The sequence below is a fragment of the Antechinus flavipes genome, chromosome 1 (assembly GCF_016432865.1).
Source record: "Antechinus flavipes isolate AdamAnt ecotype Samford, QLD, Australia chromosome 1, AdamAnt_v2, whole genome shotgun sequence".
NCBI classification, from domain to species: Eukaryota; Metazoa; Chordata; class Mammalia; order Dasyuromorphia; family Dasyuridae; genus Antechinus; species Antechinus flavipes.
This window is the reverse complement of record NC_067398.1, coordinates 340,683,466-340,711,276: the sequence shown is the minus strand read 5'-3', so window position 1 is coordinate 340,711,276 and position 27,811 is coordinate 340,683,466. Positions and strand designations below refer to the sequence as shown.

The window sequence follows — 27,811 nt, the reverse complement described above, 5'->3', positions numbered from 1 at the left end:
ACTAGGATTGGGGATCAGGGCTTAATATGGGATTAGGCAGTCTTAGAATGAGAGAGATGGGTGTCCTCACTAGGGCTACTGGCCACCACCTGTTGTCTTCCTTGTCTCACTAATTAAACTGTCCATTGCCAGTGATACGGACCTATGTTTTGCCACTTGACCCAGGTGACTCAGGAGGACAGAGTGAGGCTGGTGACAGTTCTGTCTCACTTAAATCCAGTTCAAGACATCATCTTCCCCTGATGTCACTGGTTCTCTTCAAGAACAAAGGATGAACAACAACAAACTGATCTGCCTCCTCCAATAGGGGTAAGAGCCTTAGAGAAAAGTCAGGAAGTCCTGGTGGCTACTCATTGCTGGCTCAGAAATGATCACCTTAAGGCTTAGGCCTTCCTGGATCAGAATTTCACTTCTGTCTCATAGACATAGGAAATTTGGGTTAAATGGGGTAATGGATAGAATGTTGGACTTAGAGGCAGGAGGGCCTGGCTTCCTGATCCTGCCTAGCTTCTATGTGTGTGACATTGGGCAAATCCCTTACCTCTCTAAATTTGTAAAATGATAGGTTTGCATTTGCCGACCTCTAAAACCCTTTCCAATTTTATATTTATGATCCCATAATCTGATGACATCAAGACTTTTTCTTGCTTAGTATTAATGATCTAGGTTTAAAATTAGCTATAAAAGAGGTTTCTTATTAGTTAGGAAGAACTCCACCCACTGACACCAGTAAGAGAAGAAGAGTCCTCTTTTACAAAGTAGCTCAGACAAGTGAAGCCAACAGCCCAGGTTACAAACTATATGAGTTTCTGATTTCAGGAAATATTTAGATGTAGAGTCTTCCAGATTTTCATTTAGTCCCACAAGATATTCTACCAATGAAAAATTACTTTTCCTAGGATGTTTTGGATTTGAGACTTAGCTCTGTCACTAATTTATAATGTGATCCTGGATAAATAGCTTTCTTGGTCTTCAGTTTCTCTTTCTGTAAAATCAGGTGATTGAGCTATATGATGCCAAATGTGCCTAAATCTGAAATTCAAGTTTTTGTGTTCTAAGGCCTTTCCCAGCTCTGATAGTCCATGTTATATGTTTTAAAACTCTTTTGCATATTTGCTATTCAATGAGTCTATCAATTGACTACTTTCACTGCCACCAGATCTTTTTATCAGAAGCTAATTTTGCCTAGAAATATGCTGAGCACTGTGATGGAGATAGGGCCTTTTTCATTTTTCAGAGTCCCTCACTCATAGCTTCCCATGCCTCTCTCCACATCTCATCAGCCTCTAAAGAAATATACCTGTGGCACGTAAGTCTCTCAGTTTTTCAAAATCCTCTTCAAAGTTGGCTGATGTCTTGTCCTCATCTGTGTCAGATCTATTTGCATCCCCCTGCCAACCAAGAAAAACAGGAGTTACTAACTTTATACTTTGTTTAGAATATCAAGGAATGGGAATGGTTGTATAGATAAGATGACTTTGAATCTAGCAAGTGTTTTCTAAGCACTAACAGATAGTTAAGATAAGTTCAGATTTAGCTCCTGTCCTCAAGTAGTTTACATTTTGGCTTTATCTGTAAAGATAAAGCCAACCATCTTGGCTGTAGAGCAATACATCTATAAAGAGGTAGTTCAAAGGGGAGGAGAATCAGAAGTTATATTATATCTGTAGATGGGGAAGATGGGAAGAATGGACTAGGAAGTTTACTGGAGGAGGTGTTGTAAATCCTTGACACAGCCTCAGAATGAATCCCAATTACATCCCCAATCAAGGACTAGTCCACTGGTCATAGGGTTCCCACATGCAGCACGTGGCCACACCCACACACATATCTATATAAATATACACACACATTTATATCTATAGCTATATACATACATATATCTATATCTATTTAGAGATATATGTAGATATGGGGCTCTAGAATGGGATATGTCTACGTGTCCCCATCTTCTGTCCCTCACCTCTGCCTGGAAGCCCTCCACTAGGATGGCCACCAGTAAGTTGAACAGCACATAGTTGCCAAAGGTCATCAGCGCCACAAAGTAGAGAGCAGCCCAAGAGGAAGTGGAGGCCATGCCATTATAAAGCACAACATTCCAGTCTTCTTGAGTGAGAATCTGTGAGAAAACAGAGAGTGATTTTCCCCATTTCCCTGTAGCACAGAACCAATGGATCACTTTTTGCACAAGTGGTATTCAAACCATCCCGATGAAATGACTTTGAACCCAACAAGAATATTTTGAGGTCCCACAGAAATCTTCCTAAATATGAGGCAATACTGCTTTAGCTACTGTCTCTCCAGATCAAAAAATATTCCCCATCCCCATTCCACTCCCACTATGAGCTGCTGTGGATTTCCTATTTAAAGTAGAGCTAATGAGTTAAAAAGAAGTTAAAGAATTGTTAACAATGCTTAATCAACTGATTCACATTCATTCAATTTAACAAAAATTTATATGTTCCTATTTTGGCTAAGGCACTGCTCTAAATGTCATGGCTGCGAGGAAAACAAGTTAAACAATTCTTTCCTTCAAGGAGCTTATATTCTTCTGGGAAGAAAAATACACATATTATTTGAGGGTGGGAAAGAATCTCAAAAACTTTGTGGAGGGGAAGATTAGGGAAAATTTTCCATAGGCTGTACCTAAAGTGAGCCTTGAACATCCTTAAAAGGAAGGTAAGAATTTGGAGAGGGAAAAACAAGAAGACAGTAAGTACCAAGTACCATAAGGGAGAGAGAGAGTCTGTGAAGATATGAAAATGGGAGATAGAATGCCAAGTTCAGAGAATGGATAGTAGCTTAATTTGGCTGAAATGAAAAAAGCATGAAAGGAAGAAATGGTCTGGAAATGTAATAAGGTCAAAGGAAGGCTTTAAATGCCAGCCAGAAGAGTTTATATTTCATGCATGAGGAAGAAAAGGAGCTACTGAAGGTTTTTTTTGAGCATGGAGTAATCAGATTTGGGAAATTATTTTGGCCCTATGTAGAGAAGAGATAGTAAAGAGGTGATGAAGAGCAGAGAGGGACTGGGCTATTGCAATAGTGCCAAAAAAAGGTAATAAGGACCTGAGACAAATGAACAGCTATGAGAATGGAGAGAAGCGGGCTAAAAGACATGGAGGCTGAAAGATAAGATTTGGAAACAGAGGGGAAATGAAGGGTAAAGGAGAAGGAAGAGTCCAGGATGACTGGGTGATGAAAACCTGAAATACTAGAAGAATAGTCACATCATCAACAGGAAGATGGATGTTTAGGAGGAGAAGTAGATTTAAGAGACAAGAGAATGAATTCCATTCTGGTCATATCAAATCCAAATAATTAGTTAGAATAATAAAGAATAATGGCGCACAGATCAGATAAATAAAAGGGTATAAATAAACAATTTATACCTTCTTAGGCCCTATATTAGAATATTTCTCCTTGCAATTCTAAATCCTTTTTCTCCCCTTTTTTCCTCTCCATTTTTCTCTTTCTATCTTTTTTTGTGTGATTCCTGTTTTTTTTTTTTGGTGTGTCTCATTTTCCTTTTCTATAGCTATTTGTTTCTGTCTGTCTATCTATCTGTCTATTGCTCACTTTCTCTTCTACTGACTTCTTCTGTGATAGAAAGAAGATCAGGACCCAAGGAGATCTAGCTTCAACTTCTTATGTTAGTTTGGTCAAGTTATTTGAATTTTCTGTCTCAGATTAGGTGATCATTAAGGTCCCTTGCAGCTCTTGATATTTTATGATTCTTTGTCTACTGAAAGAAGAGATGACATCTTCTTTCTCCTCCTGGTATCTAACACAGAGTTGAAAGCAGGAATATCTTGTTGGCGTGTTCTAGCTGAACAGGACTTTAGTTTACAAAGTTATTCACCATAGAGAAAACATTTTGTAGTTTATAGTTTAAATTTTACAAACATTAAGTTATCTATTACAGTGCTAAACACAGGAAATACAAAGATTTTAAAAATGACAGTTCCTGTCCCCTAGAAACATATATTATCTGAAGATATGACATGTTCACAGATAAGTATAATATATCATTGGGAGTGGAAGGGTTGAAGGAAAGATCTAGGCAAAATACTCTTGGAAAAGCTGAGATTTGAGAGAACACTGATTTCTAGAAGTACTGTGTCATGGGAAGCTTTGAAGAAGATCCATCATCTACATGAACATAAAGAAAGAGCTGCAAAGTGGAGATAAGGATGAATGCATTCTGGGAGAGGGACACACTTTCCAATTACAAAACTTTTCACATGTTCTCTTTTAACAATCTTGAAAAGGTAGGCTCTACATGGATGAAAACTTCTATTTTAGAGTTGAGGAAACAAAAGCCCATGTGGTACATTTAAGGAAGAAGCAAGACCAAAACCAATCATTGTCTCCAATTCCTTTCTACTATTATGCATCACCACCTTCACTTTTATTTCATGCCTTTACTGTAGTGAATGGTGGTGGCTAGGATAAAGAAAGATGAGTCACTTCCCTAGATGTCTAGACATGTGGCTAAAGTATGGCTCTCACTTGCTGTTCAGTGATCCCAATTTCAATAGAGTCCAATTTGCCTTGTGGGAAGATACCCCAGGATTTGCACAAAAGCATAGAATCTCAGAGATGGAAGGGACCTTGGAACTCATCATCTTGTTCATCTAGGGCAAATAGAAATCTTTCTTATGTTCAAAAGTTAGACAACAACTTGTCAGGAATGCTTTAGAAGAAGTTCTTAACCAGGTATTGGTTGTATTTTATGACCTTTGTTATGCCTCTCAGCTCTGATTATAATCACTCAGATTCAGCTTGAATGCTTCCAGAAAGGGAATTTACTATTTCATTAAATCACTTGTTCTATCATTACATAGTTCTCATTATTAGAAAGTTCCTCTTTATGCTGAGCCAAAGTTTTCCTCTTTATGATTTTCCTTCACTGTACACTGGTCATAATTCTATTCTTTGGGATCAAGAACAACACATCTGTTCCTTTTCCTCCATGACAGCTTTTTAGATATTTAATGACTAAATGTGTCTTTACCAAGTCTTTTATTCTCCAAGATAAATATTCCTAGTTCCTTCAACTATTTTTATATCACATGGTTTCCCTTCCTCTCAACTGTCTTCACTGCCCATTTCTAGCTTATTAAAGTTCTTAAAATATGGAACTCTAAATCAGAACAATGCATTTAAAATCCAAGTTCCTTATGTGAAAAGTTTTGTATATTGTTGGTGAAAATTTTACACTAATATAAATTTAAGCTAGGGGAACATTTTTCTATGGAAAGCCATTGAACTAATTTCTCCATGTCTGTATTTCCCCCATCAATAGAAGGTCTCATTAAAATTTTTATTTTATATTTTTTCTATGTCTCTAGAAAAAGTTTATATTTCCCACATTTTAAACAGATATATAGGAACACAAAACATTTTCAATTACAACAAATTTGAACAAATATATTTTCATTAAGTTTATGATTGATTAACTCAAAGAACAGATGGATGAGAAAAATAGGGGAAAGGAGAGAAACAAGAGTGTAGAGAGAATAAACAAGAACAAGGAGAAGGAAAGAATAGTGCAGGAAGCAGAAAAAGAGAGAAAGAAGTAGATAAAGGAAGGAGAGATATGGAGGCAAAGAGAGAGATAAGAGAAATAGGGTGAGGGACATAGGAGTAGACAGTTTTTTATCCCATAGGCATCACATTGAGTTACGAATAATAGTAACAGTAGGTTATCACTGATCATCAATGCCCCATTGAAATACAATGTTACTAATTACCTATTATTCCTAGCTCTACAGCAGCTATAATCCTTAAAACTAGAAGTACCCTTCTGAGGGGAAAAACCACAGCAGCCTACTATAAATGGGGATTTTGCTCTAGGCTGAAGCTGTGAAGGTCTTGGCAGGAACACCCTTGAGGAACAAAGGAAGTCAATCAGAAAGCTGCATGTGGGGATGGCTATGACAAACCTACTCCTGCTAAGGTTCTAGACTTTACCTGGAACACAGTGACAATGGCCCAGAGCAAGGAGTCAAAGTTCTTCCTGTCGGGGACGGTATCTCCAGTGTCAGTTTTCAAGCTGAATTTACACCCGAAGAGGTGCATGCCAAGGATGCTGTGGGTGAATGAAGTTGAGAGAGTTAAGGAGCCATGAATCAGTGTGAGATGGAGGGAAGGAAAACACTGCTCCCCCACCCCCCACCCCCAACCAGGGACACTAAGCCATAGTGGAGAAGAATGGACTTTCCCTCCCAATCTTTAGCTCTTTTTCTCTTTTAGCATTTAGGATTGACACACAATAGAATTTCAATAGGAACTGCCTTGTTATCTCACTATTTATAGCTGAGACTTCTTTCTCCCAATTTCCCAGGAAGGCTCTCTGCTGTGGACCTGCTCTTTCTGCTTTCCCTAACCATATTTACTCAGCACCATGGACAGCGAGAGGCATTGGTCCCCTTTCTTCCCTCCACCCTTTGCTGAGCTGCAGGAAGTTGTGTGCAGGGCTGAGGTCAAGGCTGTGGGGAGAGGTTACCTAAAGATAAAGATGAACAGCATCAGGAGCATACAGAAGGTGGCCACATTGTCCATGGTTTTCATCAGCACCACTAGCTGTCGTCGAAGGGCTGGCATAAACCGAACCAGCTTCAGCACCCGAAGGAGCCTAAAGGTCCGGAGTACTGACAGGCCCCCATCTGACTGTCCGATAATTTCCCAGACACTTTTGGTAAAAGGCACAGGAAAGAACATGTCAGAAAATTAGGTTCCTTTTCATCTATCTATCTTCAAGTTACAGTTTGAGTACCTTTCCTCCAAAAAGCCCAATTGGATTAATCCAGTCTTTCCTTTGTCTCCAATTTTCCACCCTTGGGCATCCTCATAGTATGGGAATGGTATATTTCTGTATATTACATGAATATTAAGGGAGTAACTTTCCTAAGCTCAAAGGGGAATTAGAGACAGAAATGGGTCTAGAACTCAGGTTTTCTGACAATTACTCTTGGTTGTTACATTACATTGCCATTCCTATCAATAGATTATAAATACCTTGAGAGAAGGGAAAGGACTTCCTTCTAGTTTTGTATCCCCAGAACCTAAGAGAGATATGCACAACCCATATGGTACTTAACAAAGAAGGCATCTGATAAATTGTTGAACTGTATTGGATTGTTCATCCCCTGATAGCCAATGAGGAAAAAGTCTACATCTTCGGGGTGGACAGGTTTTGATTAACTAAGAATCCTTTTGTTTAAGCAAAGAATGAATATCTTTCTTGCCCTGCAAAGATTATTCTATGGCCCCTGGGAAATACTCAGGCTTAGCTAACATATCACTTCCTTAAAAAATTCCAGTTTCACAATTCACAGAAGGTTAGAATTAAAAGGTTCACTTAGGTATCCTTTAATGCAACTACATTATTTTTCAGTGAAGGATACCGAATTATAGAAAAATTAAGTGATTTGCTCAATGCCACACAGCTGACAAATGTGACAGCCAGAGTTTGAACTCATATCTTGTGATTCCCAGTTCAAGACTATCACTATTTATTTTGTGTAAATTACTTTCCCCCCTCTATTTCCTTAATGGCAAAATTGGGATAGGACAAGGTCTCTTTCAGCTCTATGTCCTGTGAGCCCATGGCCAAAATTTCTGGATTGCTACCCCAACTGAGTTTGGGAAATATTTAAAGTTTCTCACAGATTTCAGCAGCCCTATGCTTTCTTAGCTGGGTGAATTCTGGAAAGGAAACTATCTGTTTTTTGTTGATTCAGCTTTCAGTAGAAGTCTTCTGAGTCAATGTTTTTCACCTGCCTACCTATTTCAAAGGGAGAGGAAAGATCTAGTGACCAGAATAAAGTTTTATACTGAGGATTGGACGATGTCATAGATTCAGGCATTGAAGCTACTCTAAGCACTTAGAGCTGTACTCCTTGGTGTCGAAAGAGGCACCATTGGATTCAGATACTCCTGGAATCTTCCTCAAGTTCATGGCATTCTCATCTCTTGTCCCATTCCCCAATCATACATATAATCACCTGATAACAACGATGATACCATCAAAGATATTGTAAGGATTCCTGATGTAGCCCAGAAGCCCAAAGGCCAACAGCTTCAGCAGCATCTCCAGGGCAAACATGCTGGTGAAGACGATGTTGCTGATTTCCAAGGCATTGGTCAGCTCTTCAGGCTGGGGAGTACAAAAGACAGTGGGTCCCATTGCTGCCCTAAGAGCAAACAAAGGCCAAAAGGGCCAATAGGATAGATCTCCACTATGAACCAAATGAGATAATATTTATAAAGTACTTAGCACAATGCCTAGCACATAATGGAAATTAAATTTTTCTTCCTTTTTTCCTTCTTTCCTTCCTCAAATGACTGAATGAAAAAGCATTTATACATACACTATGTGAGAAATACTGTGCTAAGTTCAGCTAAGACTTTGATGGCCCTTCTCATCTGCACCACACAATCTTTCCCTTCTTCATCCAGTCTCTTGCTATCCTTTGATTGTTTCTCCTGTAAGCATGTCTCCTAAAATAGAGAAAAGCTTTCTAAGAGCAGGTATTGGCTCTTCTCTTCCTCTTGTCTATTCCATTCTGTAGTCAAGCTCATCCCTGGGAAGGAAGCTACTTCCCAAGAATAAAGGCACAAAATGATCATGTAGAAGGGTACCTTGGTGGTCAGTTTTGCTGAACAATTTCCTTTTCTCTTTTTACCCTTTGTCATACAAAATCCCTGGGATGGGAGGGATCTCTTGGACCACAGGAAAAGGAATAAGCATTTTTATAGGATCTTTTTGTTCCAGGCATTGTGCTAAATACTTTTTGCTTTTTTCAAAAAAGAGTATTATCTCATTTGATTAGAAGATCTTCAATCTAGAGCTGGAAAGGATCTCAGAGGCCAGCCATCTAATTCAAGCCTCTTATCTTGCCGATGAGGAAACCAAATAGGGAATGAAGACTTGCTCCAGGATCACGCAGTAAGTATAAGAGGAAAGATTCAAATCCAATTCTTGCTACTCCAGTTAGCATTTTCCCCCCCCCCCCACTGTCTCACACTACTTCTAGCAAGTACTTAATACTTGCTGAATAAATGAATGAATGAACCCTAACCCAACTTTAGCCTGTTTGACCCAGACTATATCCCATCCAAAATTTTTAGTAGAAACTTCTTAGTTAATTAACTACCATACAAAAACAAACAAGCTGATGCTAGGTGACATGAGTTATTATTGGATTAATTGAAAGTGAATGCAATTAATCATATAATTAAATTCATATGACCTTCCCACATGGATTTTTGACCATATGGCTTACTATTGAAAATCTTAGGGGTTCAATCTTCTGATTTTCTATGGGGGAAAATTCAGACTCAGAGCAGGGGAGTAACTTGCTCAAAGTTAATGCCAAAAATACCACAAGCAGCCAGATATCTCAATGGTCCTCATTACTCACTTATATTCTGAGAGTACAGGCTTCAAAACACCAACCATAGTGCTTCCAGGTACTTGTCAAACAGTCTCTGGGAAAAAGGTGTAGGTGAGTTGTGTTTTCTACACTTTAAGAATCCATGTAAGCCCCTAACCATTGACTAGGTTGATCCATAGTAGGCCATCAATGGTTAGTACCATAGACTCAGAGGTTAGAATGGGTCTTGGAGGTCTACCTAGTTCAACTCCAGCAATTTTACAGATAAGTTTCTGTACACCAAAGTGATACAGACAGAAAGTAGCGAAGTTGAGATTCAAACCCACTTTCTTTGCATCCAAATTAATCAAATTGAACCTTCTTCAATAAGCGCTCCCCTTAAGCTCTGATGGCTTGACATGCTCCAATATTTATCCTAAAGGAGTTCAATCCAAGGCTCTTCAAAGACAGAGGGCAATGATATTGGGCTCAATATAAGCCCAATGGTGAGTGAGATGGCAAAGCACTTTTGATAAGTTTTCTCAGTCTCTTCTTTAATTTCTTCCTTTGTAAAATCAGGGGTTGGATTAGTTGAACTAAAAGGTTTCCTTTAGCTGTGTATCCTCTGGTTCTATGATCCAGTAAAGTTATTAATTTCATCTGGAAATCTCAGAGCACTCTTGTTCTGTGGATGAACACTGATGATATTTGCATTCATTAGTACCAGAAGCTATTTTAAAAATTCAATGGCACATGGATGCTCTAGATCAGGGGTCCTCAAACTATGGTCCGTGGGCCAGATGCAGCAGCTGAGGACGATTATCCCCTCCACCCAGGGCTATGAAGTTTCTTTATTTAAAGGCCACAAAACAATGTTTTTGTTTTTACTATAGTCCGGCTCTCCAACAGTCTGAGGGACAGTGAACTGGCCCCCCCTATTTAAAAAGTTTGAGGACCCCTACAGATCATAAGGCAAATTCTCCACCTTTCAGGGCACACTATATGAGTATACAAAGACGGCCATTAGTGGGGTGAACTAAGGATAGAGGTCAGGTTTCTGTCTTGTCCATAAACTACTGCAATCCACTAGGCTATATTGAGTAATTATGAGGATTTCATTATTTATGTCCTGTTCTTGAGCTGGGATCTCTTCCAAATCAGCTCTGTTTATCCAGAACTTTCGGGATTAGAAATCAAGCTAGAAAGCATTCAGAAATATACTTCTCCAGAGATATTTCATAAATCTGACTTCAGTTATTCTCTAATCATGTAAAAGTTAGGCCTGGAGAGGATCCTATTCCAACTTGCATTTAAAATAGTTTGGGAAGCTTTGGAATCTAGAGTGGCAAACAACAGGAGTAAATAAAGGGAAGTCCCCAAATGTTTTTGAGTAGAGGACTGCCATAGTTTAAGATCTATGCAATAGGAATACTAATCTGCCAGTGTGTTAAGACTGGATTGGTGAGGGGAGGGGCCAGAAGCAGAGAAACCAACTAGGAACTTATAATAGGTATGAGAAGGTGAGGGCCTGAATAAAGTGGGGCCCATCATGGGGAGAGGAGAGGATGAGTAACAGATGATTTGAAAAAAAATGAGAGAACTTTGTGAATGTTCTATCCTTGAAAATGGGGCATGAGGGAGAGGTCATAGACCACTGAAACTTTTAGTCTAGCTGCCTGGGAGTATGGTGATGAGCAATGCTTCTTTTTATGACCTTTTCCAAAATTCTCAGTTCAGAAGTCTCACCTGCCCCTTAAAAAACTCACTTCCTGAGATCACAGATAAACATAATGGGTGATGCTCAGATACTTTGTGCTTCCCTTGCTGGAGGCAACTGAGTTTCACACATACACTCACAGAGATTGGGGACCGAGAGGAGGTGGAGCAGGTGGTGTTGTTAACACAGCTTGTCCTATTCAGTAGTTTGAATTGTTTCTCCTGGGTGTATAAAGACTGAGTCTTCCTGAGCTAAAGAGGAAGGAAGCCCTGCCTCCAAGCAGGGACAGACCTAGAGTGCAGTTAGCTTCAGCTATATGGATAAAATAAGGGTTAATTTTTTCCTCAATTGCTTTCCAACTTGAAGACATTTCCTAGAAGGCTTTGAAACACTTGTTAAGTGAAAGCAGAGGAATCAATACTCCTGTTAAAAGCAAATCTAGAATTCATAGTTCAGGAAGTCCAAATCTGCTGAGGTAGTGAATTGTATTCTCTTGCTGATAGATTTCTCCAGTTTCTACCAGCCAACGCAAAGGCAGTCAGTACCTGGATCACCTAGCCCATCCCTTCCCTGTCCTGTCTAAGATCCAAATCCAGATTTATCTGGCTTATAATATCTCTTGTACAAGGCCATCTCACTCCTGATTTCCTCACTTGGATTCTTCTTTATTTCTAATGGTCTAGGAGTATCTTTATCAGTGCTCCCCTTCCATTATTTCTCCCTCCCTTCAAATCCCAATTGCTGAAAAAAAAAACCCAGGCTTTTTGGTGTTATAAAAAGAACTTTGAACTAGGAGCTAGGATCCCTAAATTTGGAGTTCAATTCAAGCTCTGACACAAGTTTTTGGTATGATTTGGGACAAGTGATCTTCCTTCTCACACATATTCACATTTAAAGGTATAAGGGGCTTGACCTGAAAGGCCATCTTTTGAACCTTCCCTTCCCCAAGTAACAGATAAGGAGGCTGTAGTCCAGAAATAGTCAGTGTCCAGAAAGGGCAATTCCAGGTTCTGGATCCAGGTTCCTTGACCCCAAATCCACACACTTTAGAGTCTTGATTTTCCTCTTTAGTAAAATGCAGAAATTGGATGAGCTGATGTCAAGATCCTTCCTGGCTTTGATGTTCTCTGTTTCTATGTACATTATCGACACAGACTTCACACACAGACAGACTCCAAGCTGATTTTAGCCTCAGAAACTGTGAGTTATTTGACTTACAAGATCCCTCCAGGCTCTCTGATACTGAACAGTATCTATTACCAGGATGGGGACATTCTTGAAAGCCTTTAAAACCGAAATCTTAATAGAAAAAGGTTTTATAAGAGCACTTTTTACAGTCAAGGAAGAATTAGGATGGAGTTATATCTACCTCAGAGCTTTGATGATGCAGGGCACAATGTCTGGGAAAGGAATGGATGTCCTTATTATTAAGAGTTTGTTAGCCAAGATGATTCCTTCCCTCCCAATGCAAAGTGACATTTTTAAAGATAAAAGAATCATAGAATTTTAGAATGTCAGAATGTAAAGGACTTTAGAAGTTACCTAATTTTACAAAGGTGAAAAATGGGGCTCAGGGGTGATAATGACTTCCTTGAGGTTATATGGAAAGTTAATGACAATGTTAACCTCAGTGTACTTACTTCCACACTATGGCTTCAAGTTGAATTTATGACAAATACTAGGTGGCACAATGGATGGCCTTGACTAAGGAACACCTTCCTTCCTGAGTTCAAATATAGCCTCAGACACGTCCTAGCAGTGTGACCCTGGGCAAGTCACTTAAACTTGGTTGCCTCAAGTTTCTTCATCTGTAAAATGAGCTGAAGAAGGAAATGGCAAACCACACCAGTATCTTTGCCAGGAAAACCCCAAATAGGATCATAAATGGTCAGAGGCAATTGAAAAATAAATGAACAACAAACAACAATAACACATACATGTTCTGATGTCAAGCAGGTATTCTTAAATCTAGGTTATGATCTGTGAAACTTGCACTGGCTCTGCTGTATCTTGTGCCTTTTTGATTTTCCTTCCCCCCCATTACCAACTTCTAACTATTTGGATTTTCTACCTCACTCCTCTCACAGAGCCCAAGCAGCTGCTCAGTCAAGCTAGGACTAGGCAATACCAGAATGACTCTCTAGAGAGTGGGCCAGCAAAACAATGTTACTTGATCCACTCCAATAGTTGTCAGACTAGGACCCTCTAGACTGTGTGTGAGTGTGAAAATCTATAAGTTTTGTGGGTGGTCTGATGATTGATTTCCTATTACCAACATTTTCTACTTCCTTGTGAAGCATCTCATTTTGGAGATGCTTTTACCTCTTTGGCCTTTTCCTTTGATTGGTGAATTCAGTTCTGGGAACACTATTTCCTCAAGTGCCCAGGCTATCTATATTCACTTCTCTTCTGATTCCATTCCTGAATATTTTGAAATTTTTACCCATTCACTAGCACTCTTAGTTCCTTTTATTCCCCTACTCCCTTATCTTTTTATATCTGTTCTTTTTGAGGATAGAGATTATCTTTTTTGTTTGGATTTATATTGCCAGTACTTAAAACAGTGCCTGGCATTGGGAATGTGCTGAATAAATCTATCTATTTATCTATCTATCAATCAATCAATCAACACTCTGGCCATCTGGAAATCACCTACTCAGATGTTCATTTATGCAGAATCCAAAAAGAAGTCTCCCTTCTTCCTGCCTAAAAGAAATCTCTGACCATCAACATTAGGAATAGAAAGCCCGTGATCAACTGTATTCTTAAGATCCCCTCTTTGTCCTATTAACACTAATTTTAAATAAAATCCTAACCAGTTTGAAGATCTAATTTTCCAGTCTACTATAAATGAAAAAGCCAGCAACAGAGCTGCTAGAGGCAGATATAGTGAAAATGAGAGGCGACTTTTGATAGCTTGGAAATAGAAATAGAAAACGATATTCAAAAACAGATCCAAAAACTCAGAAAGCACAGCCATTATTGAAGGTTACAGATGGTCCTTCCCACTTTAATAGCCAATATTGACAAGGCTTAATATTCATTATGAGATACTAGGTCTCTACAATGGTTTATGATTTATAAAGGAATCTTTTTCTCTGTTCCTCAAGTAAGACACTTCTAATTCCTAATTCTGGGCATAGTCATTACCTATTCCCCCTTCCTGGAATTCTCTCTCTTTCCATGTCCACTCCTGGCTTCCTTCAAGTCTCAGTCTTCTGCAGGAAGCCTTTCCACTCCTCCTTGATCTTAGTATCCAGTATTTGAGATTAATCCCAATGTATCACATCAATTTCTTATTTGTAGATAGTTGTTTACATGTTACCTCACTTGTTATATTGTGAGCTCTTTGACAGCAGAGACTATATTTTACCTTTTTTTTGTTTCTTTTTGTATCCCTATCACTTGGCAAGGTGTCTTATAAGTAATAGATACTTAGTAAAATGCTTATTGACTTGCCTAGACTTTCCTTGCAACAACTTTGCTAGGTAGGTGAGAGTAAGTGTTAGTTTCCCCATTTTGCAGATGAAGAAACTGTTTCAAAAAAGATGAACTGATATGACCACAGTCACACAGAAAATAATAACTAATATTATATATTCTTTCCTTCCTTCCTTCCTTTCTTCTTATCTCCCTCTTTCTCTTCCTTCCTTCCTTCCTTCCTTCCCTTCCTCCCTCCCTTCTTTCCTTCTTCCTTCCCTCTCTTCTTCCTTCCTTCCTTCCTTCCTTCCCTTCTTCCCTCCCTCCCTTCTTTTTTTCTTTCTTCCTCTTTCCCTTCCTTCTTTCTTTGCTTCCTTCCTCTCTTCCTTTCCCTCCTTCCTTTCTTCTTTCCTTTTTTTCTTCCTTCCCCCTTTACATGATTATCTCATTTAATCCTTACAACTAATGTGAGAGATAAGTGCCATTTTACAGATGAGAAACTGAGTTAAACAGAGACTTGGCGAAAGTTACACAGCTAGTAAAATGTCCTACCCTGGGATACTATGAGGCTCAAATAAGACACTGGATTTGGGGATGCACTTTGGAAAGCCTGATTATTTTAGCAAGCAATGGACTTGATAGAAATGACTAGAGTGAGCTGATGAGTTGAAAACTTTAACAGGACAAAGTCATAAGTCTTTAGATCCCGGCACAGATTAATGTTTTCATCTTCTCCTCTGTCCAGCATCCCCTTCCCCCCAAAAGAGTGGCTTGCTGCCTGATTTTGTATTGAATCCAGGCATGAGGGATACAGCTTATTATCCTGGTTGCTTAAGTTCATACCCCTGTTCTTTCTCTTATTTTCCTTCTGCGGGCTTCCTGGAGAATAAGGTCTGGGAATAGGCCGTGCCCTCTGTCCTACAGACCCGCTGTGACTCAGTTGCTCTGGAAACAATCACCATACGGGGCCTGTTGGCTACACAAAAGAACTATTCACAGGCATCCCGCCTGGGGCCGGACACACAGAACAGTTGTCAGCTGTGAAAAATGTCCAGCCAAGAGCTTCCAATTTAGGGCTGTTTGCTGGGAATAATACATTTCAGGATCACCATTGCCTATGTTTCTTTTGCCTTCCCCGATCAGGTTGGAGTCAAGCAGAGAACAGAAATCAGAATCTGCTCAGATGCAGCCAATTTACCTTTGAAACGAATGCCCTGGCTCCTTGAATGAACAATGGCCCACAACCTTCTAATTAGCATTCTTTTCCAATACAGTGGGACGACAGAACTGGGTCATTCAAGCCCATACATCTGCCCTGGGAGGACATTTGACTCAGAAGATGGCCTTAGATTCCACAGAAACTCCATTCCCTTTATTAGCAAGTGGAGGCCTCTTCTCTAGTCTGGGCTCTGATTCAGATCTGGCTCCATCCCAAAGGGTATGGGGCCAGTGTTGCTCACTATGTGGCTAACAACTGTGACCTGAAACCTCAAAGAGGCCAGATCCTGGCTTGCTGAGCCATCCTGAGGAAGCAGGACTGCCCTTAGAGGAATGCTGACCTCTCAGACCCAATGCCAGATTACCTGATGGACAGTAGGCATATGCTGGGAGTTCCCAAGAGTTTCAACCATATTGACTTCCATTCTCTGAAACCTACATCACAGATTACATGTCAAACCACAGTGGAGTCATTTTGTTCTTTGTACACATCACTTTTGTCACAGCTTTGCGACATGAGCCTTCATGTTCTGACCTAATGTTGAATGTAATAATGGGTATTATTGCCATGGGTAGGGTAGTAAGGTTTTTGGTAGTTATGATCTCTAAGGTTTTCTGGCTCTTTATCAGACTGAAATTTAACACCACTTCCATGAGTTTTAGGGCAACCCAGACCGTCTGTCCCAACCTCCTTCTCCCTTTCTTACTCTCTTCCTTATTTCTCTTCCTTCTTTTCCTTCCCTCTCTTTCTCCCTCCCTCCCTTCCTTCCCTTCTTTCTTTCCCTTCCCTTCCTTCCTTCCCTTCCCTTTCCTTCCCCTTCCTTCTTTCCTTCCTTCCTTCCTTCCTTCCTTCCTTCCTTCCTTCCTTCCTTCCTTCTTATCTCCCTCTTTCTCTTCCTTCCTTCCTTCCTTCCCTTCCTCCCTCCCTTCTTTCCTTCTTCCTTCCCTCTCTTCTTCCTTCCTTCCTTCCTTCCTTCCTTCCTTTCTTCTTATCTCCCTCTTTCTCTTCCTTCCTTCCCTTCCTCCCTCCCTTCTTTCCTTCTTCCTTCCCTCTCTTCTTCCTTCCTTCCTTCCTTCCTTCCTTCCTTCCTTCCTTCCTTCCTCCTTCCTTCCTTCCTTCTTATCTCCCTCTTTCTCTTCCTTCCTTCCCTTCCTCCCTCCCTTCTTCCCTTCTTCCCTCCCTCCCTTCTTCCCTCCCTCCCTTCTTTTTTTCTTTCTTCCTCTTTCCCTTCCTTCTTTCTTTGCTTCCTTCCTCTCTTCCTTTCCCTCCTTCCTTTCTTCTTTCCTTTTTTCCTTCCTTCCCCCTTTCCTTCTTTCTCTCCCTTCCTTTTTTCCTTCCTTTTCTCCCTTCATCTTTCCCAGAATTATACATGGGTAGGTTGGGGTCAAAGAAGAAAGTACTATTCTTAATTATAAGCAAGGGAAAGATTAGCATCACCATATAAGTAAATAGAAAATGAACAACTCAAGAATTAAAGCAAGAATTATCCCAAGGTAGCATAATTAACGATCAAAGTAGTCATTCTGAATTCATGCAATGAATTTCAAAAAGGGAGGGGTTCAGAAAGAGAAACTTGTGAGTGGAAGGGAGATACAATGCAGACCTTGGGGTCAGGATGAATGCAAGTCTTTCCTCAGACACTTATTAGATGCATAATCAAGTTTCCTGGGACTCAGTTTCCTCCCTTATAAAAGGAGTGAGTTGGACTGAATGACCTCTAATGGAAAGCTTCATGGGAATATAATTCACAAGCTAGCCTTGTGGGTGCGTTGTGCGTTGTGAGAGACAGGGTGGTATAATAGATAGAAGGCTTACTGTGAAAGCAGGAAGAGGTGAGGGTGAGTCTGGTTTATAATAATTAGTAACCATGTGACCCCTGGCAATAAATCACTTGATTTAACAGTCATTTAAACTTTTGGTGACACCAGGCATCTCTCTAAGACTAAATTACAAATTAAACTTTCCATTGTATTGCTGAAGGGAATTTCCACACTAGTTGTCCTTTCATACCCATTGAAATAACAGGTGAGCAGCAAAATGAAGGGGTTATAGAGTGAGGGCAGGGAAAAGTATATGGGAAAACTTAAAAGTGGAGTGATGAAATGCAACAGCTATAGAGATGGCTATTATATGGGCTTTATATGGGTAAAGAAAAAGGTGGGGGACTGATATCAAATTATTGTATGAGGAACTAGATATTAATATAATGAGTTGGTTTAAATCTAGGTGGCAGTGAGCAGTCAGAAAAACTTGAGTTCAAATCTGGCCTCAAAGACCTACCTACTAATTGTGTGCCTGAGCAAATCACTTAATCTCTATTTACTTCATCTATAAAATAGGGATAATAAGAACACCTACCTTTGTGTTGTGAGGTTATTGCATTGAGTTGTTATAAAGACTAAGTGAAATGATAATTATAAATTACTTAGTATAGTGCCTGATATAGGGTAAGCACTATATAAATATAAGTTATTAATTATCATTAAACTGAAGTTCACTCATATAAGAGTTACACAAGCTAGGGTTTATAGCATCATAGATTTAGAGCCAGACAGAATCTTAGAGAGCATCTTTCTGATCACTTTACAAATAAGGAAACTGAGGCCCCCAACTGGCTATATAACTGACTTAAGGTCACAAATTTTTTAAGCCTTGAGATAATAAATTTAGTGGTAGAGGAACCTTAGTCATACACAGGTTGTAAGTTACAGAGCTGGATTTAAATCCAGATTGGTTATTTCCCCGCTAAGATGTCACATTAATTCTATACTCTAATAAGCTCATGGTTTAGGGGAAAGTGGATATGTGGATATGTATGATAACTCAGCTTCTGCCCAAGTCTCAGTTATTACCCACTGAGAGGCAGAGTAAGATGATATAGAGTAGTTCTGGGACATAGCTTCTAGTTTTGGCTCTAATAGTAACTTGATTTCTGAGTTTGAGTAAGTCACTATATCTTTGTTGGCCTCAGTTTGCCTCTCTCTGAAATGGGGATGATGGTCTCCGCCAAATTTCCTTTACGAGGCTCTAATGAATAAATGTAAAGGTGTTGTCCGGAGGCTGCAATAACTCCATTTTACCACAAGGGGGAACATTGGTACAGCAAAATTAGTTAATTGCTTGGATATCAGAACAAGACTGAGATTTGGCTGCCCTGGTAAGACTGAGGATTGTTAGCCTGGAGTGCTGCTAGAAAGGAGGACTGAATTCTTCCTTCCTTCCTATACAAAATACCACAAGGTGGGCTTAGACATTTCCATTGTTTCCCATTCTAAAACTCTTTTATTTGGCATGGCTGAGATTTGGACCTGCTCAAAGTTAGGGGATGATCTAGTTGATTTTCCCTTCTTGCTCCAGTACTGTGCATGGTTTATAGACATACCATGTCATGAGCTTGTTTTGAGTCAGCCTTAATGTGATGATGCAATAGAAGAGGTCTCAGAATAAGCCCGGGATTTAGAAATGGCCTTGCCACTAAACCCTTCGGTAAATTATGCCCCTTCTCTGAACCTCATTTTCTCATCTCTAAAATAGGGGAGGGATTAAATTAATTCAACTTTACAAGTCTGTTTCAACTCTATTGCGAGTCTATAATTTTATGATCATTTATTTTCAAAACATTTGCCCAGAACTTATTTATAGAGCATGATGGACATCTGGGATGTTTGCCATGCAGGTCCACGAATCTTTGCACAGTGGGTGAGTGAGGGTGCAGAAGTAGAAAGGACTACAATCAAGCCAAACTCCTGCCATTTCTAAAGTGTCATTGTCGTCGTCGTCGTCGTCGTCGTCGTCGTCTTCTTCTTCTTCTTCTTCTTCTTCTTCTTCTTCTTCTTCTTCTTCTTCTTCTTCTTCTTCCTTTTCTTTTTCCTTTTTTCAGAGCACTTTCCCATGTTATGCTCCACCATTTCACCCCTTTCCTATTTCATTATTTACTTTCAATACCAGAACATCAATGAGTAGACTCAATAGATTCAAATTGCGAGCTTCCCAAAGTCAGGATTCATATCTCCTCATTTTTTATCTCTTTATAGGCCATAGTCTATAGACTTAAGCTCATTGCTTGGGTCTGTTCCTTCTCTTATTTGCTTTCCAGCATAATGTTGTATAGGGCTGGAGACCTTGTATACAGGTTAGGGCATGGTGGCGAGGGGTAATATCCATGAAGACTTATTGAATGACTTTTATCCTTTTTGAATTCTAAATGAATAATAATAAATTCCATTAAAAATCCTAATTAAACATAAATAAATCCTATTTATTCACCTAAGTAATCTGTTCATTCCATTTTGCAGAAGGGGAAAACTGAGATGAAGAAGAAATGAAGTGGCTATTCAAGATAACATAGTTGATGATAGGGCTAGAACCTAGGTGTCCTGACTCCTGGAGCTGTATCTTTCCTCTGGAACATTGTAACCTTCTTTCTGGATCATGTTGCTCACAATTGAGCTGTTTGGAGTAAAACATTATCTCCTTTGGCTCAGTCTTCAGTCGTGTCCTCCTCCACCTCAACATACAAAGATCTAAGTAACCATTCCTCAGTTTATCTGGGAAGACAGCGTCTTTGGAAGGGAAGCCATAATTTGCAGCTAAAGCAAGTCCAGGATTTTGTGAGGGAAATGAATGAGTCAATATTCTTTTCCCCTTCATCCACCTAGAAATTTTTTTGAGTAAGGAACTCCTAGTATAATGGCTGGCTAAGTGACTCATCACTCCCATTGTCTTTACTCAATCCACCATTAGCTGAGAGCCAATTGACCAATTCAGAGAACATTCTGTCCTGGACTTGAGGACTATTGTTTCATTGTTGCCCTGGATTGATCTGAATGGTAGGCCTTGCTCTTCAGATTTCCTCTCTTGAACAGTCCCCCTTTCTTCTGTGTACTGAAGGATTCCTCTTAGACCTTCAGCATCAGGGATGGTGGTAGACTTGAAGGGGGAGAAACTCCAACATCATTAAGCACACTGAGGAAGAATCAATTCTGTAGAATTTTAGGGTTGGAAGGAAAGACCCATTACAATCCATCCAATAAGTAGCTATCTAGCTTCTGACTGAAGGACTTCAGTGGAAGGAAGGAAGAGTCAACTGAGGAAGGCAGAGATGAACTGCCTTATACAAGGTCACAAGTGATTGCCTCACTAAGCAATCCACCCAATTTCTGGTTGACTCTAATCCATGGTAATGGTAAATTGACTATTACTAAGGTAATCCTTAGGACAGCTGATGTTACAGTGGATAAATAGCTGGGCCTCAAGTCAAGAAAATTCATCTTCCTGAGTTAAAATCTGGCCTCAGACACTTAATAGCTGTGTGACTCTGGGGAAGTGACTTAACTCTCTTTGCCTCAGTTTCCTCATCTGTAAAATGAGTTGGAGAAGGAAATGGTAAAACCACTCCAGCCTCTCTGCCAAGAAAACCCCAAATGGAATCATGAAGAGTCAGAAATGACTGAATAAAATCCATGGTAAATTTTTTCCTGACTTTAAGCCTAAATTTGCATCTTTGAGAGTTCTATCCATTGCTCCTAGTTATGCCTTCCAGGGCAGACAAGCCCAATGAATCTATTTCCTCTTCCACAGCCTTTCAAATGCTTGCATGTAATTATCAAGTTCCCCAAGCCTTCTCTTTTCCAGTCTAAAAACATCTCCCTTTTCTTCAACCCATTTTTGTCTGACATGGATTCAAGACTGTTCACATTTCTAATGGTCCTTCTGGACTTTCTCTACATTATCAATGTGATACCCAGAACTGAAAGGAATAGTTCAGATATGTTCTGACCCATGCAGAGTACAGACGAGTCAGTGCCTCCTGATTCCTAGAAGCAACCCTGAAGATCTCAATAACTTTTTGGATTGCTGTATCACGCTGAAGAAAAAGGACGAGACGAAGCATTTATATGGCACCCACTGTGTTCCAGGCATTGTGCTAAGCGCTTTACAAATATTATCTCATTGATGCTTACAACAACTCTTCGAGGTAAAAGCTGTTTCATTATGCAGATGAGTCAACTGAGGCAGGCAGAGATGAACTGCCTTGTACAAGGTCACAAGTGTCTAATACAAAATGTGAACTTTGGTTTTCCTAACTCCAGGCCCTATGAAATTTGGTTTTCCTAACTCCAGACTCAGTGCTCTAACCACTGTATCACCTAGTTGCCTCATACTGAGCTGCTGATTCATATGGAACTTGCAATCCACTAAAAACCCTGAGATCTTTTTCTGATCATATATTCTTCTCATCCCTGAATCTTAAACTTGTAAAGCAGATATAAGATTCCCTCAAAGAATCATAGATTTAGAACTGGTATTTAAAAAATGATTCAGCCCAACCTGTCATTGTACAAGGGAGGAAATGGAAGCCTGGAACAGGCAAGGGAAATACCAAGGTCACACTCAGTGAAAGATGGGCAGATCAGGGCTAGAACTTTAAGATCCTGATTCAAGCCCAGAGCTTTATTTTATAATAGGCAAGTTCTTGGGATCAGAGGCTCTTCTTCTTAACTACAGTCAAGCCCTAGGACAGGAATTCTAGACTAAGAATACTTTCTTAGGAAATCAGAGATGGACTAGGCAGAAGATTCAGGAGAAAACTCAAAAATCACAGATTCTCAGAGCTGGAAAGAGCCTTAGTGGTAGAGGGTATATTCAGATATTCCCTTTACACAATTCATGACAAATGGTCCTCAAGCAGTCTCCAGTGATAGGAAATTCATTACATCTTGAGGGAGCCTATTCCTTTGTTGTATTGCCCTGACTGTTAATAAATTGTTACTCATATTGAACTGAAATTTGCTTCCTTTTTACTTCTTTTCTCTGGTCCCAATCTTGTCCCCTGGGTCCACACAAAAGAAAGCAGATTCTTTTCTATGTGACAACCTTTTAGCCACCTGAAAACAGGGAGCCTTTTGTTTTTTCCAGGTTCCAAGTTACTAATTCCCTTAACTAGTATTGGTATGGTAGGACTGAATCCCTCTTGGATACACCCATTTTCTGATGTCTCCAAGACCTCACTTTTTATCTCAATCTAGGTTCTCAGGGGACAAATGACTATCTCTAGTGACAAGAGCTATTGTGTTTTATCTACAGAGATAACCAAGGTGAAGGCAGTGGATAATGGAAGTCCACAGCCCAGACAAGAGCAGTCCCAATGCAATTAAGGAACATAGGATTCCTCCCTGTCTTGTCCCACATCTCCAAGATCAACTTCCTGAAAGAGAAAGTCCAAGGGATGCTCCAGTTAATTTTTCCTGAGCACAGTGTTTGCTGTGAACCCTATATTTTTCCTGGAAGGAAAAGGGGGATAAGATAGTTGAAGAAAAAAACAAAGTCCACATGCATGTTTGGGTCCCAACTCTTTGCTTCCTTTGAAGGAAGAAGAGCCAAAGATGCTTCTGGTCCAAAGGCTTCATCCTTATACTTCTAGGCTGTATAGATCCCCAACTTCTAGGCTTAAATACCTGGGGAGTCCAAAGATATTTGAGAGTCAGAGAGACCAAGCTGAAATAGCTATATGATTATGGACAAGTTCCTTTCCTAAGGCTCAATTTCCTCATCTGTAAACTGGAATTACTAATATTTATTATGCTTATCTCACAGGAGTATCATGGAAAAATGCTTTGTAAATACAAAGTACCACAAATTGAAGACTTACTATTGTTCAAACATATTTCTTTTGTAAGATGGTTTTCTATGTGGCCCGGGGGATGGAGTAGGGAAAAGACTCCAGATCTCAGAGGAGCTGCTGTACCCAGCTCTGTTCCCAGCCCGGGATCCCTAGGCAATGGACCCTCTCCAGTCCTTGCTCACAGTGCCTGAAACAGCTGGTGCCAGCCTTACCTGCTCATGGTGTTCTATGCCCATGCTGAGGGTGTTGATCAGGATGGCGATCATGATCCCTCGGTTAAAGTACTTGCTTTCCACAATCCGCTTGAGTTTGTTCCCAAAGGCTGCCCAGAGACAGGCCACCCCACTGCGGTCCCCCACCTTCTTCCTGGGGACCCCTCCCCGCCGCCTGGACCCACTCTGCGGTGGGGCCTGCTGGGGCTGCTGGATGGGGTCTCGGTGGTCTCCATGCCGCAGGTCTTGTGTGAACTCATAAACACCATTGGTGTCGGAGTCATAGCTCTCCAGCTCACTCAGTTCAAACTCAGGATCCTCCAAGATGTTGGCACAGTAGGGACAATTCTGCAGTTCGCATGTCAGCATAGCTGCTTGGGGACTGGGTAGGGAGCAGGGCACGTTCAGGCCTGATAGCCTGCTGGGAGCCCTGCAGAGACCTATGGAGAGAAAAGCAGGGTTGGGGTCAGCACTTTGCAATAACCCATGTACAGCCAGGTATTCATACCCCTCGAAGTGGGTTTGGTAACCATGGTGGTTCTGTTTATGGCCTGGCCCATCCCACAGCTCACAGATAGGTAGAAGTTCCATTCTGCAGTGGATATTAGTGGTCTAGAATCATGGGGTTTAGAGCTGGAAGGACCCTTGGAAATCAACTAATTCAATGGTGACAAGCTCAAATAGAAACTGCCGCATGTTGATTTAGAAAACCACAGATCCTTATTATCTGTGTTATATTTTTATTTATTTATGTTAAACATTTCTCAATGACATTTTAATCTAGTTTGGGCAACGCTTGGGAATTTTGCATCAGAGTTTGATGCCTTTGAGGCAGTTTAATATCTTCATTTTAAAGATGAGGAAACTGAAGCTTAGAAGGAGTAAGTGATTTTTTCATTTATTATTTTTGCTGAGGCAATTGGGGTGAAATGACTTGCTCAGGGTCATACAGCTAGAAAGTTTTAAGCATCTGAGATTAGATTTGAACTCAGATCCTCCTGACTTCAGGGCTGGTGCTCTATCCACTGCACCACCTAGCTGCTCCTAGGAGTAAGTGATTTATTTAAGGACAAAGGCAGATTTAATCGAATCCCACAAATCTGTGACATTTCCACTGGGCCACACTATTGAGGCTAGAACTGAGGTGTCCTCAAGCCCCAGTAATGGGTAGAGAGGATAATTCCTGGGCACACAAAGGGCCATGTCAATCATGTCCAATGGAGAAGTCTATGAAAGAGATAGGGCAAGAGTGATTAACCCCCTGTTCAAAAGTAGAATCTGTGTTCCAGGGACATGACCTCAGGTAGCTCGTTTATAAAATAGGTAGATATTAATTTCTGAAAAGGATTTTGTATGAGACTGAGAGTCTGGATAATGGTTTGCCCAGTTGGTTGAAAATGCATTTCAAGAAGAAACAAGAAGGTGGATGTTTTGATGCTGCCCTGGTCACTGACTTTCTGTGAGACCTTGAACAATTCAATTCTCTCTGAGTCTTGTGAAATGGAAGGGCAGGAGGGGCTGGGACATATGGTCTTGAAGGTTCATTTTTCACTCTAGGATTTTTTGATTAAGAGATTCTAATCCAATTCAATTCAGTCAAAGTCTCTGGAGGCTTCTCTACGTGCTGGGCACCATTCTTCAGCACTCTCCACTCTGACCTTGCTTCCTTTCCCTCCATCTGCTACCAACTCAACCGAAAATAAACACCTGGGTCGGCTGTCCCTGAGTTCAGCCCTCTGGCCTTGGGAACATTGTGTTCTTGTTTATTTCTGTTCTGTTTCCTGGCTGGACGATGCCTCCTCCTCTTCCTCCCCTGCGTCTCTTTCATTTTTGGTGGTTTCTCATCCTTTCCTCTCAGTTCTAGGACTAGGGAGTCCTAAAGGCTTGTCATCTTCCAGGGTTTGGATTAGAATCTCTGAGGATGACCAAATGGGTGCCCAACATCTCTTTGGTATTCTCCCTGATCCCAAAGCCTCTTGATTCTCAACTTTCTCTATCATTTCTTACACCCTAGTGTGAATATAGGTCACATACTCATTTAGTGGTAGTTGGAATATAGTGGAGAGAACACTGAATTAGAAGCCTGAGAACTTGTATTTAAAGTCCAATCCTATTACTTTTTTAACCATAGGAATTTGAGCTGACTTGATCTATCAGGTCTTTAATTTTCTTATCTCTGAAATAACTCAATTGAAATCAATGATCTTCAAAATCCTTCTAAGACAAATGATCTCCATGAAGAACCAGATATGATCACAGGAAGAAGTTGACCTTGTACACCTGAAAAAAAAAGTGTTTGGCATACTTCCTATTCATAAAAATTTTAGTCATCTACCTAACTCTTAGGCAAACCATGAATTCTTAGAATCATACAATTCTTAAAGATGGATGGGTCCTTGGACACTATTTGTTCTTAATAGATGAGAATTCAGAAAGGATCTCATTGCCCAACATCTCATAGCAAATAAATATCAGAGCTTGATTCTCAGTAGTGGAATAGTGTTAAAATTACTTTACATCATCTTCCCATAGGAAATGATCTTGCAAGGTCATCAAACCTAATCCTCTACCTCTGAGCAGAATGGGATCAAAATGACCCCAGATCTATTTAAGAAATCCCTACAGCCCATCAAATCTAATCACATCATTTTATGACTAAGGAAACTGAAGCACAGAACACAGTTACTTATCCAAGGTTATCCAGAAAATCAGTGGCAAAGTTGGGGCTGTATTCAGATTTCCTGCTTCTCTACCCAGGATTTTATTCAATAATTCAGTTTTATAAACATTATTAAGTGTCTATTCTATAGAAACCATTGGGTCAGGTATAGAGGAAAATGAATGCACTTTTCCCTTATACTGAACTGTTCTCCTCCCACAGAGGAATTTGTCCCAAATATGGCACCATCACTCCAGGAAGGCCACTTCTCCTTAGTCCTAACAAAGGACTCACTCTTTCTCCAGGGAGAATACAGATTGTAGGATCAGAGATTCATGAACGTTACAAGCTTGGAAGGGACCTTTGAGAGTCTCTCTGAAACGTAGTAAAGGAAGCATTTAATAAAGCTTGTTGACTTCTTGATATTTAGACACACCTCTTAATCATAAGATGAAACCTGTAAGATCTCACATCATTGAGAGGTTGAGATTGGGCACAGATCAAAGAATCACTAGAATGTAACTCTACAAAGCTTCTCTCAGGAATAGGGAAGAAAAAAGAGAGTTTTTGTGAAGATGGGGCAGCTAGGTGGTGCCATAGTGCATAGAATGCCTGGCTTGGAATCAGAATGACTCATCTCCCTGAGTTCAAATCTCATCTCAGACACTTATTAGCTGTGTAATCCTGGGTAAGTCACTTAACTCTTAGTTTGCTCATTTGTAAAATGAGCTAGAGAATGAATGGGCAAAGTTCTTCAGTATCTTACCAAGAAAACTCCAAGTGGGGTCATAAGGAGTCAGACACGACTAAAATAATTCAATAACAACAAAGATGGGGGCTTGGTGACCTAAAGTTGGAGGAGTGATTTGTGCCAATTGCTTCTCTCTTTGTTCTACCTCATTTCAATAACTCATTGAGATAGGTCAGGGATTGTGATCCTCCCTCCTTCCCATCTCTTTACCTCTCAGTCTCCATTCTCATCTATTTATTAGTTTTCACTCCTTCAGTTTTTCTTGTTTCCTTCCTAGATCTGGAGCTAGAAAGGGACTTTTGGTTCAAAACTTTCTTTTCCAGATGAGAAAAACCAAATCCCAGAAGAGCAAAGTGGTTTGGACCAAGGTGTGGCAGTAGTAAAGGGCAGAGCCAGAATTCAAACACTCTTAGTTGAATATATATTGTACTGTGTCTTCCTCCTACCCCAGCCCCTTTTAGAATGATAGCTCCTTGAGAGCAGGAACCACTGTGTTTTTCCTTTGTACCTCCAGTGACTAGTATGCCTCCTGGCACTTACAAATGTTTATTGACTCACTGAATGATCCCTATTTGATGGAGAAAACTTAGGCCCACACAGGGGAAAATAGTGAGTGAAAAGCAGAGCTGACTATGACCCAGTTCCCCCAACTCATTACTGGGAAGATAGTACAGGGATATTGTGGAACAATAAAAAGTTAGAAGATTTGTATTTGAACCAGATTTCTGCCACCTACTACCTGTGCCACTTTGGATCAAAAATTATAGACTCAGTTTCCTCATCTGTAAAATGAGAGGGCTAGATTTGATGACTGCCAAGGTGCCTT

General features: G+C 40.2%; 1 protein-coding gene across 1 annotated transcript in view; it reads right to left on the bottom strand.

Moving 5' to 3' along the window:
• CACNA1H (calcium voltage-gated channel subunit alpha1 H) overlaps positions 1–27,811 on the bottom strand; it is a 146,049-nt gene that overhangs the window by 64,582 nt on the left and 53,656 nt on the right. Inside the window, exons 8-13 of the mRNA XM_051969392.1 lie at positions 23,576–24,015; positions 8,013–8,164; positions 6,512–6,697; positions 5,977–6,094; positions 1,964–2,119; positions 1,301–1,391 (exon numbers count right to left, since the gene is read on the bottom strand). Coding sequence (XP_051825352.1) covers positions 1,301–1,391; positions 1,964–2,119; positions 5,977–6,094; positions 6,512–6,697; positions 8,013–8,164; positions 23,576–24,015 — 1,143 coding nt within the window. The remainder of the gene's footprint in view (positions 1–1,300; positions 1,392–1,963; positions 2,120–5,976; positions 6,095–6,511; positions 6,698–8,012; positions 8,165–23,575; positions 24,016–27,811) is intronic.